This window comes from Giraffa tippelskirchi, chromosome 14 (assembly GCF_054371585.1).
Source record: "Giraffa tippelskirchi isolate mGirTip1 chromosome 14, T2T-mGirTip1v1.2.pri, whole genome shotgun sequence".
Taxonomy (NCBI): Eukaryota; Metazoa; Chordata; class Mammalia; order Artiodactyla; family Giraffidae; genus Giraffa; species Giraffa tippelskirchi.
In genome coordinates, this window is record NC_137288.1 from 34,054,948 (window position 1) to 34,073,212 (window position 18,265).

Here is an 18,265-nt window from a genome sequence, read left to right on the forward strand (position 1 = left end):
AACTCTGCTCAGTGTTATGAAACATAATAAAATGGGAAAGAATTTGAAAAAGGATAGATACTTACATATGCATAACTGAATCACGTTGCAGTACACCTGAAACTAACACTGTATTTTGTTTGTTTGTTTTCTTGTTAAGCTCTTTAAAATGGATCTCAAATTCTGTGACAGACTTTTGGTCAAGTTGTTTCCATTTAAAAGTACTGATTTTAAAAACTAATAACTTAAAGCTGCCACACACCAAACAAATGGTCCACAAAACATTCTCCTTTCCTTCTGAAGGTTTTATGATGCACTGTTATCATTAAACAGGCTTTTACTATTAAACTTAAATGGCCAATTGAGTCAAACAGTTCTGAGGCCATTCTTCCACCACTAACTAAGACTGGGGTGTCAGGTATTGGGGATAATATTTAAAATATGGAACGCTTCACGAATTCATGAGTTATCCTTCTGCAGAGGCCAGGCTAATCTTCTCTGTATCGTTCCAATTTTAGTATATGTGCTGCGGAAGTCAGCATCACAACACTTAATCAACTACATGCTGTGCTTAGTCGTTCAGTCGCGTCCAACTCTTTGCTACCAAAGGACTGTAGCCCGCCAGGCTCCTCTGTCCATGGGATTCTCCAGGCAAGAATACTGGAGTGGCTTGCCATTTCCTTCTGCAGGGGATCTTCCCAACCCAGAGATCGAACCTGGGTCTCTTACATCTCCTGCATTGGCAGGTGGGTTCTTTCCCACCAGCGCCACCTCAGAAGTGGAAATTGATTGGAAACTATTAAAACGCTAATGACACCTAAGGCCCTTACTTCGACAATGATGGATCATTATGACCAAAATACATCGTGGAATGTGCACAGACAGCTCCACAAGGCCTCAGAGCTGAGCCTCTCCCCGTCAGATGCATCTTTAGCCCCCAGCAGTAGAATGAGAGCAATCCCACTGTTGCCCAGGAAGGATTTCAATGTGGCGGAGTCCAATCCCCTCCACCTGCTCAAGAAGGCAGAAGAGAGCAGGGTCCTGGGTGTGTCAGGGGGCAAAACCTCTCCTTGCCTGGCACCGATGCCCCTGCTTTCGCAAACTCCAATCACCAAACACTGCCCAGAATGATGAATTTAAACCGTTTAGACTTTGCAGAATGGCGTGCATTGACTTAATGGTGTGTTCTGCTCCAAGGACCGGGCAGGAACTCTGGTGAAATGAAAGCAATGGCTCTCCAAGGAAGGGTGGCAGGGAGAAGAGAGGCTTACAGACCCCAGAGCCCCAGACACAAAGAACCTCCCTCCCTTCCCACTCCTCAGCCCGGGATTAGCTCTTACTACCAGTCTCATCAGCTGTCACTGGCCAACCTGGGAGGTCACAGCCTTGGGGGCGGCTCACCAGGGAGGGGGCAGGGACACACACCCAACCAGGACACCAAGATCCTGCTTCCCAAAGTCAGGCTGATGACAGATGAGATGAGGTCTTTGCCTGGCTGAGCACCAATCCAGTTCCCCAGCATAGCACAGAGTGGTGGGGGAGGCGGTCCTCCCTGCAGGTAGGCATGGGGCAGGAACTAATGGGGTGCACGTGTGAGCACCCAAAAAGTACTGGGCTTTCATCTCTGGGCTCCCCTCCCCAGGCCTCTAACCTAAAGGTTGTGCACGAACTCTAATGTTACAAGCAAAGTTCAGAATCTCGGGACGTGCCCGAGGCCCCCAGATCCACCTTAACCCCCACGTCCCCTCTGCAGAAGCCCCCCACTTTCATCTGTAAGGGAACCCAGTGAAAATTTCTACACACTGGGTGAACAAGGGAACCAAGAGACTCAGAATTAGGAAGATGCGTTAGAGCAGAAAGACTTGGGTCACCAGAGGCCAAATTTGGAATACAGAGCTCTTGAGTGGCCAAGGAAATGGACAGAGACCAGGAAAAGTCCCAAGGTTGGAGAAGAAAGAGGGGGGCTGATTTCTCAGGGGGGCAGCTATGATGCTGATGTTGTCCTCAACATCTCAGCACAACCAAAGGGGTCTAACGAAACTCACCTAATTCAAGGCCAAATCACAACTTCCTGCATAAGCAAAGTCCCCAACTTATACCCAGGAGGCAGTGGGTGTAACTTCACCATGACTTGGCTGTCTGGAGCTCTGAATGCACTTTTCATAGCAGTAAAGTGGTACCTACGGTTAGGACACCAGGCCAGCCTGTTGCAATCATGGCCTATGCGTTCTTGACGGCATGGCTCATGCTTTATTCTTCTTTGACTTCCAAATACACTGCAGAGAACCTGACAAAGAGCAAGAACTCACATCTGTGAGGAGTGAGTAAAAGACTGCTACACAGGTCAAGCACGAATTTCACACTGAATTTCCTTTTCCTAAAGGATGCACATGGCGACATCTTAGGTTCCTAAAGGTACCTGAAGAACCGCACAGAACTCCTCCCTTTAGGTCCTTGATCTAATTTACATACTCTAGTGCCCTCAGGAAGGTAGGTATTCCCAGGCAAGGCCGCAGAATGGAAAAGGAGCTGAAAGGGGGGCTCTGTGTATTTCAGGCAGGCTCCCAGGCTGGGAGTTTCATCCAGCCAAGCACAAATGGGGTGAGCAGAAAGCTCAGATAAAGGACATCTTGAGATCTTTGCGACCTTCTGGACATGGAGCTTTCCCTTGGTAAAGAGGTCAAAGTCATTCAAAAACTGGATCTTTCATATTATCGCCTCTGAACTTAAATATGCCACCTCTGCCATGGTTCCCGGCCACCTCCCTCACTTCAGGCCTGGTCTCTGACTTTCAGAGGAAGAGAAGCACACCCTCAGTGGCCTACCCTGCCCCCATTTCTGCTTACTTCATCTCTACACTCCGTGATCAAAGTGCAGTTTTCATATGCTAACATTCTCCAAGGCTGCTCTTCATTTATTTATGGTATTTTGCCAACTGCGGAATTTCGGGTGATTTGTGCTCCATGGGGTCATCGCCCCTTTGTAGAGTTGCAGGATGAGAGTGTGGCGTGAGTGCAGGGTGACGTCAGCCCTCAGGGGGACCAGGCTGAGGGGGGGGGGACACCCCGATGCAGCCATGGTAGGGCCTTAAAGGCTTAAGAATAAAGAATAACTGTAAGCGAGTTTTGAATGAGTGGTCCTTTCTGTGGGCAGTGTTTTCAAAAGTAATTATACTCTGAAGTCCAAAGACTCGAATAACAAATTCTTCTGACCAAGGGTAATTTGCCCAAGAAGTAAAAAACCTCCTGACGGTCCTGCTAAGGAGAGAGCCAGGTAAACCTCTGCCAAAAAGTCATCCCAATTCTAGGGATTTATCCTAGAAAAATGAAAATTTATGTTCCCATAAAATCTCCACCCAAATCAGTAGAGCAGAAAAGGTGGTATGACATAAAGAGGCAAAGAGATCAGCCTCCAGATCAAATGCGTAGAGCGGCTTTATTTGTAACCACCAAAAACTGGAAACAATACAGACGCCCTTGAGCAACTGAAAGGATAAACAAACTGGTGCATGCATGCTCAGTTGCTCCAGTCATGTCCCATTCTCTGCGACCCCATGGACTGTAGCCCACCAGGCTCCTCTGTCCATGGGCTTCTCCAGGCAAGACTACTGGAGTGGATTGCCATGCCCTCCACCAGGGGATCTTCCCAACCCAGGGACAGAACCTGCATCTCCTGTGTCTTCCGCATTGCAGGTGGATTCTTTATCACTGAGCCAAAACTGGTTCATCCATACAATGGACTCTCACTCAGGCATGAAAAAGGAATGAGCCACTGATGCACCTTAGATGGATCACAGGGGTATTGTGCAGAGTGAGATAAGCCAGTCTCTAAAGGTTACATACAAACGATTTTATTTCTATGGATGGCTTTCTGGGAAACAGCAAAGCTATAAGAGAAGAGATCCCTGTTTACCAGGGATGGGCGTAAGGGAGTGTCTGACTACAAAGGGGAAGGCCTAGGAAATTCTCCAGGTTGCTGGAATTGCTCTGTATCCTGTGGTAGTTACAAGAATCTACGCTTGTTCTGGTGCATAACCTCCAAAAACGTACTGAATCACAATACTGTACACTTGAAATGACTAAAATACTATAAGTCTATACTTCAATTAAAAAGCCTATAGGTATATTAAAATTCACAGGACTGAACATCAAAAATAAAAATGAAGTTCACTGTATATAGATTTCTTTTTCAAAAGTTTACAAATTCTTTGACACTTCTCCCAGAAAACAATGGTATCTGGTTCCCCGGCCCTTGAATGTGGGCCAGGCCTGGCAGCTTGATTCTAAGGAGTACAGTGCAAGGAGAGTGATGGTTAGGAAAAGGGACTCAACATCGCCTGACCCTGGTCCTCGCTCTTTAGAGCCCTGAATGGCCAGATAAGAAGTCTAGCTATCTGGAAGCCGCCATGCTAAAGATACCTGGTAGAGAGACCGAAGAGACATCGAGAGATGCCCAAGGAACTTCCAGTTATTTGCATCTTCCTGGTCCGGACGCCAAACTTTCAACTGAAGAGCCTCTGAGATGGTCCTGAGCCCCACCATCATCTCGTGCAGCCTCATGAGAGACTCTGAGCCAAAAGTGCTCAGAGTTGCCCCGAAATTCCTGGTCCAAGGGAATCTTGAGCAATAATAAAAATGTTGTAAGCAACTTTAGGGCGCTTCCATGCTTCGGGGTGATGTGTGTACAGCCGAGGATAACTGCCATGTGACAGATACTTCCTCATATACTATTGTGTCTATTCTTCATCCATTTCATCCTCTACTGAGCACTTTCTATAGCCAAGAACTATCCATGGAATTGGGGAGAGAAGTGCCAGAATCACCAGACTGTGACGGCTAAGAGAGGAGAGTCAGGGCAGGAGGGGCAGTTCTGGGTTTGGGCAGCTGGTCGGACGGTGACGTTCCTCACTGAGGCAGGACGGGTCTGGGGGAAGATATCACGACCCCACATGGACACAGTGTGCATTCAACGTCTCCAGGACACCCAAGAGAAGCTGTCCGGGGGAGCTGGACTCAGGACCAGAGAGACAGCGTGGGGCCCCAGATGCCAATGAGGAGGTTGTCAGAAAGCCCTGGAAGCTGCCAAGGAAAGGAGGTAAACTGCACAAAGGCCTGGTCCTGGGACAGAGCTGAGGGCAGGAGGGAGCAGAAAGCTTAAAGAACACAGGCAAGGTGGATCGCTCACCATCAAACTTGGGACAGCAAGCGTTCTTTAGAGGAGATGCTCAGGAACGGCAAGTGCTGCTTAGAGATTAAGTAAGATAAAGGCTGGAAGGTGTCTGGGCATGAATGACAAGGTGGCGCAAGTGGTAAAAGAATCGCCTGCCAGTGTAGGAGCTGCAAGAGACCTGGGTTCGGAGGCAGGGGAGACGAGGGGAGGACGGGGGCAGGGGGGGGGGTCCAGGGAAACAGAAGCACAGCCTGCCCAGGCCCACGGGGCAGTAGGGCTAGACACCACGAAAGCCAAGTGGTAGTCCCCAGGGACATGCAATAGCAGGATTCATTTTTTGTTGTGTTCACGACAGCCCCGGAAGGGAGATGCTATGTTCAAAGTGTGAGGAGAGGGAGCAGGCTGGAACTGGGGCCCAGCCACTTCACCCAGCCTTGTTTCACTCACTTTGGTGCCTCTGTTGGCCCCAACAGAGTCTGACACTGAGCAGACACCCACGAAAGCAAGGAAGGTGGGAGAAAGGGTCATACCTGAAGCCTCATTGGTGAGCTCCTCAGCCCACCAGGAATCAGCAGTGACATGGCCGTGGGCTTTGGGAGACCGTGCCCCAGGGCCCAGGCCAGGTCCCCCATGTGGCAGGCCCCTGAGCTCTTCATCCTCTCAGGCACTCATCACAAGGTGGCTTTGTGGTCACTGCCTGACCATCCTGCTGTCTTCCTTTCCTTGTTTCTCCTTCCCTCGATTTTTCTCTGTAATCATTTCCTTCCCAAATTTCTGTTTTTTTTCTCCTGTTCCCTTTCTTTCCCTTCATGTTTCCGCTACATGGAATGGAAGTAACTTCTCAGTCTTGTGCTCACAGCTGGAACCAGCCCAGCCTGTGGCCCACAGCTAGCAGGCCCTTCTCACTCACCCAGAGCCATCCGCACCTGATATCCACATGCCTCCCATCTGCTTCTCACCTGCATGGGCGGCCTTCCCATTCCCTTTCACCCATTCACACCCCACTGCTCTCTCCAGGAGGCTTTCTGGACTGCACGGTCCACACAGAGTTTTCCCACTTCTGACGTTTCTACAGGCCAGGCTGCCTACATCACACTTAGACGTGAGTCACATGCTGCCTTCAGAGGCTGTTTCACTTTTTGCTATGTTTCTGACTTATTTCCCCAACGAAGCACCACAATAAAGGAGATAACTATCATGTGCTGGGATCAGTGGCATCGATAGAAAATCAAGTTTCCCACTCAGCCCCGCCTGCTCCCCAGCTCTCAAAAAAAGAAAAAAAAAAAAATCACCAAGTGGTTACCTGTGAGGTCTATGAACTTGGCAGAAATTTCCCCCCAGTTGTGTTCACTCTGTAGTGAGCCTGAAGTTAGAAGACGTGTATGTGAGCTCTAGCCATCTTTGTGTCTCCGTCTTGAAAGCAACATGACTTTAGTTTTCTCAACTTGGAGACAGGGCCTACAGAGCCCATCTCCCCCTCCTGCAGTGAAGACCAGCCAGGCGAGCCTGCGTCCCAGTGCCTTGTGAACTGCACAGACACGCCGTGGTTCTGCTCCTGGCATATTCAGGGATGAATCACCATCCACAAAAATGCACCCAATTCTGGGAACAAAAAACCGCTCATATCCGTGACTATTGTTCTGGACAGGGTGCCCAGCTGCTCTCTTTTCCCTGCCCCCAGACACCCAGTTCTACTGAACCTGAATGGGGAACCCCAGGAGGACTAGACAGGCCTCCTCACCTCGAGGCACAGGGTGCTCAGACACCAGCCACTGAGAAACTCCCCGGTCATGCAGAAGCCAGAGGGGCTGTTTATGGAAGCTGGGATCTGAAGCCAGCCAGGCTCTCCTGTGGCTGCAGCTACAATCTGATCCTGAGAAGGGGTAATAGATCCCTCTTAGGTGAGTGCCATCGCCTGAAATAAAATCTCCCCACAGCCACCGCAGTTGGCAGAGGGCTGAATCTCCCTCAGGGGCAAGAAGGGCAGCAGGACTCTGAGGGTACCCCTCTACTCCCAGATCCACCCTCTGCTCAGAATTCCCACCACTCACTGCGGCCACCTCTGCCCCCCACCCTCCGCCTCAGACACACACACCAGCTCACAACTCTCCTCGCCCTCCCCATGCCCAACCTGGGCAAGAGCAGTCAACCAGGAAGGCTCAGGGACAAACAGGCATGAGGCAGTGCTCCACCATCTGTCCCTGCAGGCCTTGAGCCTGGCCCCATGGAACAGACCTCACGAACCCCACCCAGGAGGGCCCCAGAGCACGTGCCCACCCCTGCCAGCGCAACAAGAAATGACGCTGACCGAAGGTGGGCCTTCTCTGGCCAACCCCAGGCTTCCTGCCTCAGGGCATGGCCTGGGCTTGGTGTGGAAGAGGCCAGAAAATAAGGTTTTGAGCCTCTGAAGAGCTGGTTAACCTCACTCACCCACAGTTTGTGAGGGAAATTATAACATGCAAATCATGTTTGAAGATTAGGAATCTGATAAAGATTTGAAGATATTGGTTCTTGAAGGCCCTCCTGTTGCAGTCATCATGTATATAAAGATGCCTTGCACTTTTTTCACTCCTGCACATTATTTCAAAGAATAAAAGAACATTCTTCCGTTCTTTTATTGGGGCTTATTGTGTATTAGGCACAGTTCGAGGAACTCTGAGCTGAGTGGGGAGTTGAAATGCACTCTCTGCTACTGAGGGTTTATAGCTGGTGGGGAGATGGTGAGAAGGGATGAAGAACCAGGGCATCATAGGTGGGAGGAGGCGAGGGGCACAGCCTGCCCGGGACATGGGGGGGCCAGGAAAGGCAGCAGAGGTGACCCACAGACACGGTCTCCCTCCAGGCTGGAGGGTGGAGGAGCAGACTGAGGAGAGCTAAGGGCTTGAACCACCAGCCAGGGCAGCCTCTTTGTGAAACTTCTAGCATTTCAGCACAGCCAGGGCTCAGGAGGGATGGGGAGGGAAGGACAGTCAGGACCAAGTGGGAGTGCCAGACAGGAGGCCAGGTCCCAGAGAGGCCTGGTGTCCTGTAACAAGCTGCGACTTTACCCTCATAATAGGGGAGAATCACCAGCAAGAAGGAGGCGGTGGCAGAGAAAGCAGTTTGGGGGGTAGATCAGGGCACTTGTATCCAGAGCTGGGAGTCCAGATGAGAGCCCGGATGACTTGGGAATGGAAAGCAAGGGACAGGATGGGTTAGACGACCTGAGGCTGACAAGCAGTTCTCAGAGTGTTTCCAAAGAGGGAGACGCAGAAGGGGTGTAATGAACAGGTCTGGGAGAAGGAAGCTACTTGTTCCATCTTAAACATTTCTTACCTACATTTCCACATGTACAATTTTATAACTCGTGTTGGCTGTCATGAAGTGAATGTGTCTCTGCAATATATTGAGGCCCTACTCCTCAATGTGATGCTATTGCGGCCTTTGAGCAGTAATTAGGTTTAAATAAGGTCATGAGGGTAGGACCCCCTTGATGGGATTAGTGCCCTTACCAGAAAAGGGAGGCTTCTCAGGTGGCGCTAGTAGTAAAGAACCCACTTGCCAGTGTAGGAGACATAAGAGATGCGGGTTCAATCCCTGGGTGGGGAAGAATCCCTGGAGGAGGGCACGACAACCCACTCCAGTATTCTTGCCTGGAGAATCCCATAGACAAGAGGAGCCTGGCAGGCTACAGTCCACAGGGTCTCAAAGAGTCAGACACAACTAAAGTGACTTAACACACATATACAGGACAAATAAACACTGAAGAAAACAGAGACTTTTCCCTCACAGAGCATGGGAGCAATGCTGATATGGGCCATGGTACATGCATTAAAGATGATACACTCCAAGAATATTTAGTGACTTGGGAAAGTATGCAGATATAATGCTATATTTTAATTCTGGTAGAAAATGTTAAGAATAGTTCCCTTTGGGTGGTAAGAAACGTGATTTCTATTTCTTCAGTGTGCTCTTCTATAGTCTCAAAATACATACACGTGCTCGTTCTGTGATGGGAACAGACGTTTGTTTGTTTCATAAGGACAGACTCTTTGCTCCCTGGCCTCCCTCTCCTTGAGTCTAGCTTTGTTAGCTGGAACCTCTCCCCAGCAACGTCTCCCTGATGCCACACAAACAGCAAAATGGAATTGCAAGTGTGAAGATGCCTTAGGGTACCAGACATACACATATCAAGATACACATATTGATTTGAGTAATAAAAACAATCCACACGATTCAGCTTTAACACAAAAAGAAAGCAGCTTTTTACTTCTGTCATCACTGGGAAAAGTATACACACTTTCCATAACTCCTTTCAGCACTATCTGCAGGTAGCAGGTCACTCTACTTACCAAACCCTGAGGTCATGGTTCTTCTGCCTTATCTATCCTATTTCCATCCTCTTGGACTCACTCAGGCAATTAACGGTCCAGATCCACTTTCATCCCCATCTGTGGGGATATGAGGAGCCACCTTTCCAGGTGAAAATCAGGACAAATAAAGAATAAATTCTAACAAATAAGGTTCAAAAATGGAGAAACTTACATTACCATATGTAAAACAGATAACCAATGGGAATTTGCTGTGTCTCAGGGAACTCAAACAGGGACTCTGTATCAACCTAGGGGTTTCCCAGGTGGCTCAGAGTAAATAATTTGCCTGCAATGCAGGGGACTCTGGTTCGATCCCTGGGTCTGGAAGATCCAGTAGAGAAGGAAATGGCAACCCATTCCAATATTCTTGCCTGGGAAATTCCATGGACAGAAGAGCCTCCTCCATGGGGTCACAAGAGTAGGGCATGATTTAGTGATTAAACCACCACCAGAGGAGTGGGATGGGGAGGGAGATAAGAGGGAGAGGACATATGTATACCTATGGCTGATTCATGTTGAGGTGTGACAAAAAACAACACAATTCTGTAAAGCAATTATCCTTCAATTAAAAAATAAATAAATTTTTTAAAAATGGAGAAAGGCCACCACTTGAAGGGAGGACACCAACTGCTCTCTATCATACAAGGAGAAGCAGCTAGAACATGTCTGACCAGAGGCTTCACAGAAGGGACTTCTGCGTGGACACAGCTGGGGTGAGAAGACCCCTCTTTTTTCCCTTCGACTCTAATGCCTTTGATAATTCACTCATTCAACAGCTATTTACTCTATACGCACAATGTGCCAGGCACCGTTCCAAGCTCTAGGGCTACACCAGTAAACCAAGCAGACCATGAAACAAACCAAGCAACCAAACCTCAGGGAGCAGCAGGCCAGCCCCTCAAGGGCCTGGGTGACCCTGAATGGCAGGGGGCGCTGAGGGAGGTTTGGAGCAGAGAAGGGCCGTGCTCTGACCCTCTTTCCTCTTTAGCTGGTCACACAGGCCTGATTCCTACACTGTTCCCTCCATTAAAACCCAATGAACGGACCCCATCTCTAACCTGTTTCCTGTTAATGGCCATGTTCCCAGGCAAGGAGGGAACCTCCACCTCATTCCATCAAGACTTGCTATAAACTATAGTGAGTAGGACAGTGGGGGAGGCGGGGTTAGTCCAAGAATACACTACTTAGGGGAGCAAGGAGCCCAGAATCACCCCACTGAACCTGTGGACAAGATGGAAGTCAGGGAGGCAGTGGAGACTGGGCCCCTCACAGTTGGCGGTCAGTCAGCTGCTTCCCCGCGGGGCCGGCACTCGCACCCCTCCAGCTGCTTGCAGCCTGCGTGATGACGTCAGAGGGCGGAAGTCCCCTCACAGCAGTCAGGAGGGTTGAAAGCCAGAGGTCCAGGGTGTAGCACACTTTATAGTAAATATGAGTGACTTCACTTTCCTTTCCTTTCGCTTTCATTTAATAAAACTACAGATAGAGCAGTAGGGGGTCAAGGATGGGAACACTGGGTTTAACTATCAGTAGAGGCACTACAAAAAAATTTGCTGATTGGCCATCTCAGTCATAGCAAACACACTTAGGACACACAGTGACACTTAATGAAAGGACTGTGAACCCAAAGGGAATATTAGAACCCATAACCTAGTTTTTTATCTCTTTTATTAAAAAAAATTAAATAAATGAAAAAGTACAGAAAATAGTATAATGACTCACCCATATATTCATAATCTAGCTTTAACCCATAGTCTATCTTGTTTCCTCTATATATTCACCCACCTACTTCTTGCCCCTCAACCAAGATTATTTTGAAGCAAACTATGTGATTTCATCTATAAATATCTCAGTATGTATCTCTGAAACACACAAACTTTTCTTTTAAACACACAGCACAATACTATTATACACTTTAATAATTTTAATGTTAAATATTGTTATTCATTGTTATTCATATTTATTTTTATTAACTTTAATAATTTTTAATATCAAGAAGTCACTATTCAGGTTTCCCCAATGGTCTCAAATATTTATTTATAATGTGTTTGTTTGAATCAGCATCCAGTTAGAGCCACACATTGCAACTGGTGGATATCTCTCTTAAATCTCTTTTAATCTAAGGTTTCCTTCCATCTCCATCTTCTCCTTTACCATTTATTTGTTAGAGAAACTATAATTTCCCACAATCTGGATCTTGTTGATTACATCCCTGTGGTGAGGTTTAACATTCACTGTAACAATTTCCCCCATTCTTTCTTATTTAGTTCAGAACAAGGCACAGAAACACATCCCAATAAAATAGCTAAAACAACAAAACAAAACAAAAAGCAGTCTGATTGCCTCGGTAAATGACCAGATGCTGACAAACTCAAGACTGGAAATGCCCCACCCTCGTGGAACCAGCTACTCAGATTAGAAAACCAGGTTTAAAGCCGGGACACTCCTGAGCTGGCCACAGGGCATCGGCTGCAGGTGGCACAGTGTGGAGGCTGCAGGAGAGGTGACTGTCCTCCGAGGACAGGAAGGTTCCAGGGACATTTCAGAGAGAAATAAACCGCGGAGGGGAAAGCAGGCTGGAGTTGGGGGTGAGGGGTGTTGCTCCTGAGTTGGTCTCAGCATGTTAATCAGCTTTAAATCCGCCACCATTAAAGACAAACATTTCAGAGTCTGGAGGAGGAGGGCAAAGGCAGTCCTGTGTTTTCCAGAGGGAAGCAGGTTGGACTCCAAAGGCAAGAGGCACAGACTCCCAAGAGCTTCTGCACTGGAAGGACTTAGCAGAGCTCACCGACTTAACTCACAGCCTGTGGCAGGCAGCCCCCTCCCCCTCCCCTCACCCAGCACGGAGAGCATGTGCTCTGCTGGTTTTCTAATAATGGGACACAGTTGGCTACAGGCTCTGGAGTAAAAAAAGACTTGACCTTAAATCCCAGCTCCTCCACTTAAAAGCAGTGTGAACTTAGACAACCTGCCTAAGCTCCCTGGGCCTCAGTTTCCTCATCTGTTAACTGGGGACACCGCTGTCGGTCTGCAGGAACTCTTGTGAGGTCAATGGGGTTGTAATGCTGAAGCTCCCTGAATAGTGCCTAGGGCAAGCCCATTATATGTTAGCCATTCGATCCCAAAGATTTCTGCCAGACCACCCCCACCCAGACCCTGGCAGGGAGCCATGACTGCACCCGCTGGACATCCGACTGGGTTCCCGATGCAGTCTGTGGTCATGCATGGCGCAAAGCCAACTGACCCATAAAGGGTTCAATCCCCTGAGCCTGATCTCAATAGCCCGGCTCCAACCAACTGAGCTAATTACGGTAGACTGGGAGTCAGCTCAGGTTCGAGACGCTCGTAGCTGTTCATACAACATTCTCAAACAGTTTTGTCCTAAGATGCTATGTGACACAACCCACTGGCCAACTTTACTAATGACCTCATCTTTAAAAAATCTTAATGTAACAAACAGATGTGCCCCTTAAGAGGATTAAGGTGGAAATTCATTAGAGCAGTAATACCAGTGGATTTGTGTTCTAAAACTGACGCCCATCAATCAACTCTGATGCTTCATCTTAGTGCTGCCCAGCCTCAGGGAGAACCCTGGAGAGCTGGGCAGCCAGGTCTTTACCTTCAAGACAGGTATGTGTGAACAGGGGACGCATGGAGAATCCTCTTAGCCCTATACTGAGTCTGACCTATATGACCTCTAGTCCCCACTGCCCAGACTGCAGTGTGCACAGGAATCTCCGATGCATCTTGGGAAAACACACATTCTGACTCCGCAGGCCTGGGGAGGCCTGAGAGTGTATTTCTAAGAGCTCAGAGACACCCAGCCCACATGCGGAGGACCAAGGTTCCAATCCTCACAGCAATCAGCTGTCTTACAGGTGGTGTAGCTACGGCAGCAAGGGAACCACAAAAAGAAAGGCAGTGAGAAAGGAATGAACAGGGCACCGTCCAGGCTAATCCAATGAGAGGATGGAACTCTGAAACGTGGGCGAGCTGCCTGGAAGGAGGAAACTCAAGACACAAAAGTAGAGTCATTAAGGGCTTGGACCTGGTGCCAAATGCCAGTCCTGGAACTTCCCACTCACATGGCCCGCTGACTTTTTTTTGCTTCGGGCTCTTCGGCTGCGAGATGCAACTGTCCCAGTGCCTGACCCATGGGGTGGTCTCAGGCTTGGCAAGAGGATGCATGTCTGGGACAGTGCTTGGCGCAGGCAAGTGGCCAGAACCTGGGAGCTATTATTCTCTACTCTCTAGTCCGCAGCAGCCATGGAAACATTTCCTGAATTAAATTACTAGGTCATAATTGCCATTTTGACACACAAGCTAGTTAGCATTTTTTTGTAATATTCTACAATTTCAGTTTGCCTCTCAAAAAGAAATAAGAATCCTTAGAGTCTTTGCCTTTAGCACCAATAAATCCAAATACATTCATGCTTTGAAAGGTCCATGATTCTGTTAATTCTACTGCACAGTTTTTCTAAATCAGAAGTCCTATAATTACAATTCTTTTTAAGGCACTAAACCAGAAATAAACACGTGTTCATGCAGCATTTGAAAACAAAAGCCCTCACATAGTCCAGATAAAACATATAACCACCAGAATAAACATCTCCCCAGTGAGGATACGGTACCTGTTCTCTGTACTGATCTTTTTGTTATCAGACTAATCATTTATTTAATCATCCTCAAGGAACTACTATAAAAAGCTGGGGGGAGGGGGAGGCTTCAGCCTAGAAGCTTGGGAAAAAAAAGATAAAACATTATAAGAACAATATGTTGTTTCTGTCCAAGTCAATGGTTTAAATGAACAACTAATTTCGAATGGAGTCAGCAAACAAGAGATAAATTTATACATACTGCCCAAGGTTAGGAAAAGACATATATGCTCAAGCTTGGGCTGGGAGGGACATGAGGGGTAAACCAGTTCAGAGGTTCCCAGCACGGAGACTCCCTAGGGGAGCTTTACAAATTAAGACCCTCTGCAGGATTTTTGAGGGGCGTGTTACACAGGTGTGTCCACTTAGTGAAAATTCATCCAGCTGCTCACTCGGGGCCTGCACGCTTTTCTGTGTGTGCCATCTACTTCAAGCAAAAGTCTGCACCCCCAGGTCAGATGGCGGAGGATGCTAAGAGTTTCCGAAGTTTCACAATCACGCTTCTCCCCTCTCACCACCCAGAATGTCCGCTGCCCCAGAAACTAATCTTCCTGCCAGGCTGGGCTCAAGGAGACCCATGGCAGGGGCATGCCCACTCCCTCACCGTTAGCTAATTCATAGCCAGGTTGGTAACAATTTGTTTCCCTCTCTGGCTGTGAACTCTACCAGGTCAGCAATTCTGTCTCAGTGCTCTTACTCATGCTAGTAACATTCACTTGCCCCAGGCCAAAAAGTACCTGGCCTAGAAAACTGAGTCGGGAACTCCCCAAGTTAATGGAATGGAAGCCAGAATAGATGCGGAGTTGGCCAAACGACTGGTCCAGGGAGAAGAATAGCAGTGGGGTCTCAAGTCATACAGACCAAGTTTCAATATCAGTTCCCCACTCCTAGCAGAGAAACTAGGTTACTCAACTGTTCCCGGCCTCAGTTTCCTCATCCGTCAAACAGGTCCAGTAAAAGTCTGCACTTCACAGATACATGTAATACGAAACGAGATTCTGCTCTGACATCCCTAGTAGAGCACACACCTACATACCAAGCACTCAAAACTCATTAGCTCTGTCTATCACAGATGGATCATTCAATCTAGCAGATTTCCTGCTGGAAATTAACCAGCATTTTACAATACTAATCCGCACCTGGGCACAAAAATGCCCTGAATTCTGCTTTATAGAACCCTGGCTAATACAACCAGCCACTCAGTCAGCTCTAGATGTGAACAACGATGCCACACATCTGACGGTTCGACAGGGGTCTTCAGGCAACAGACTCTGAGACTGAGGCCGGCCGGGCCCCCCAAGACAAGGGATCAAGGGTCTCTGTGGACGTCTTCTGGTTCCATTTATTCCACGAGGGGCATCGCTGTAAGTCCTGTAAGCCAGTGCAGCTGCTATGCTGTGGCTTCCCCGGGGGTGGGGCGGGAGACGGCGTAACGCTGGGGCATCGGGATCTCCTACCAGACCAGGAACACTGGATCAGGCTACGGGGGCTCGTCCATGGAAACATAAAAATGTATGTCATTTTCCAGCTTGAAAGGTCAACCCCGGGTTTGAAATCCAAGGAAACCACTTCAAGGTCACAGGGCCACAATTATGAGTCTTCTGCGGTTTCAACAAAGGATCACTATAATCAGAGACCATAATGAATGAAATAACCATGATGCTGAAGAAGCCCTGCAAGGATTTTTAACTGAATCTGCTGACTGAGAATAACCAAGTAACTGACAAAGTGATCCTGATAAGCTGAATCCACAAGACATCTTTCTGTCTCCCCATCTCCCAACCCAACCTTTCATGCCCACAGGGGTTCCCGGGACTATCCATCCTGCACCAACACAGAGAAAAGGAGACAGAACTGCCTTACTCCTCATTCCTGAAGACGGGTTACTCATTAAGTAGTGGGGGCTGGGGGAGGGGAGGGGGGAGCCGTGATATACTACCAACAGACACCACTGCCAAAGTTCACCGGTTTCCACACCAACCTCCCTCTCTTCTTCCAAGGCAGGTGAACATCATACAGAAATCTAAGGAATTTTTAAAAATCAATTTTGTTCTTTTTGTCATCAATTATCTCTTCCAAATATTTATCAGTTGTTGATCCTCAAAGAATAAATCATGTACGAGCTTTGATATGAACCCTAAGGGGGGGGGGGATGGGGAGAGCGGGGGAAGTACCAGGAAAGTAATTCAAGATGCAGTAACTCTATTTAAGTGGGAAGAAGGGTTCTCCTGGGAAAACTAAATGGTTGGCTTTCAATAACCAGCTTTCTTTGCAACACACACACTCTGCAAGATGCCTGTCCCGCAAAGGGTTAAAAAAGAAAAAGGAAAAAAACAAACCAAGCCATTCTTCCCAGGGGACACTCACTTCGGGCTTTGTGCGCGCGAGCCGCCCCTCGGCGCCCCCGCCCCTCCTCCCACGGCCACTGCTCCCCCAAGGTTCCCAAGACCACCTGCTTCTTCTAAGAAAAAGGGGGCTGCTCTGAGCACGATCGCTGCGCGCGGGCGGCGTCCTCCGCGGCGCCCCCGGGGGAGGAAGGAGAGGCGTCCCCGGGAAGCGTGCTTTATCGCGAGGGTCGTACTGCCGCCTGCAGCGGCCCCAGAGGTCGGAGAGGTTTTGTCCCGGGCGTCGCTCGGGGCTCTCCTCGAAAGGACCAGAGACCCCGGGGCCCAGGTTCTTTCCGCGCGCAGCTCGGAGCCCGCACGCTCGGGTGCGGGGACTGACCTCCAGCGTAAGAGAGCCCACCCCGCCCACTCGGCCGAGCTAACGGCGCGGCGCGGGGAACCCTCTCCATCCCGCCTCCGGTCGGCGCCGCACCTGTTCGGCCTTCCCCGCCCCCGCTCTGGGCCGGAACGCGGGGCGGTCCTCCTCGTCCCGAGCCAGCCGGCGCGCGCCCGGACCCCTCTGCCTAACGGGGAGAGGGGAGGTCTGCCCTTGGGCTCTGGCCCCCCGGCCGCACCCAGCTCAGCTCGCTAGCGGGCCCCCTACCCCGACGCGCCCCGCAGCAGGGGCTGCGCCCAGGAAACCCAGCCTGCCCCCCGCCTCCCGCCCGGCCGTACCTTGTGCGGCGCCCGCAGCAGTCGATGGACCCCGGCCAGCTGGGTGCCGAGCGCGAGGTCCTCGCGGAACGTGAACAGCGGCGGCCGGCTGGGCTCGGGGAAGTTGGTGCTGTTGAAAGGGTCCGTATCGTCCAAGAACTGCACCCGGCAGGCCAGCGTGGCCATGATGCATCCCTGCCCCAGGGGGGCGCGGGCCCCGGGATCGACGGGGGTCACCGCAAGCAGGGGAGGCCGCGGCTGCCGCTCGCTGGCTCGCGGGCTCGCAGGCTCCGGCGCGCCTGGCTGCAGCCCGGGCTCCGGCCGCGGGGGGCGGGACGGGGGCGGGGCCGGCAGGCCCCCTCCTTCCCGGGCTCGCTGGCTCCTCCCCTTCTGCGTCCCCCGCGCGCCCGCCGGGACCCACGCGACTCGCCGCCGGGAACGCGAAAGTGAGAGCGGCTCGCGCAGTATCCGCAGCCTTGGGCCGAGTGCGCTGGCGGAAAGCCCCCCGACCCCTCCCCCCGCTCCGCGGGCAGATCTCGCAGCACGTGCGCCCCGCCGCCCGGGGCGCCCCGGCCGAGGTGCACCCCTCAGGGCTCGGGGAACCGAGGTGTGGGGGCGGGGTGGGGGCATAGCCGTCCTCGGGCATCTTATCCATCTGAAAGCAGGCTTAACTCTTTCCAGATGAAGGCGGCGGCGGCCGGGCTCCTGCTTCCTGGATTCGGAAAGCCCCAGCTGGGCACCAGGAGACGAGGAAGCCCCCCAACCCGACAAGCAAGCGAGCAAGCGGGATAGTGGCAGCCACCTGGAGCCCTGGGCAGGGTTCCGGGGAGGTTTCCCTCGGAGAGAAGGAAGCTAAGAAGGAGGAGGGTGAACCGGGGATCGCTGGCAGCTGTTCTTAAGAAACAAGCCCAGGAGGGCGCCAGGCGGGAGGTTTCGGGGGCTGCGTGTGCTGGTTGACCCTCTACATCCCCACGGCCTCTTGGCCAGTGAGGTCTCCGAAAGCCCTAAATGGGTCTAGTGGGGCCGCAGGGAAGCTTCCGGCGGGGTCACCGAATTGCAGGGAACCCGCGGCGAG

The 18,265-nt window shown here is 50.5% G+C and overlaps 1 protein-coding gene, 1 long non-coding RNA gene and 1 other non-coding gene across 38 annotated transcripts in view; all 3 read right to left on the reverse strand.

Moving 5' to 3' along the window:
* Positions 1-17,722, reverse strand: part of FHOD3 (formin homology 2 domain containing 3) — a 514,139-nt gene extending 496,417 nt beyond the window's left edge. For 34 of the 36 annotated variants that reach the window (XR_014074757.1, XR_014074756.1, XR_014074755.1 and 31 more), the window contains exon 1: positions 17,212-17,703. Coding sequence is in view for 25 of the 36 variants with exons in the window: in XM_081562359.1 (XP_081418485.1) it covers positions 17,212-17,376 (165 nt within the window). In the remaining 11 variants the exon portion in view is untranslated. Of the gene's footprint in view, positions 1-10,721; positions 10,938-17,211 lie in introns of those variants that run through there. The other 2 variants (XM_081562360.1, XM_081562361.1) reach the window with 2 other exon arrangements.
* Positions 415-521, reverse strand: LOC145535004 (U6 spliceosomal RNA). Its single transcript, XR_014075171.1, has one exon. It is a non-coding gene; the product is annotated as a U6 spliceosomal RNA (small nuclear RNA).
* On the reverse strand, positions 9,369-10,789 carry LOC145534576 (uncharacterized). The gene is made up of 2 exons (XR_014074768.1): positions 10,559-10,789; positions 9,369-9,600 (listed from the first exon to the last, which is right to left on the reverse strand). It is a non-coding gene; the product is annotated as an uncharacterized LOC145534576 (long non-coding RNA).
* Positions 17,723-18,265: the final 543 nt, after the last annotated feature.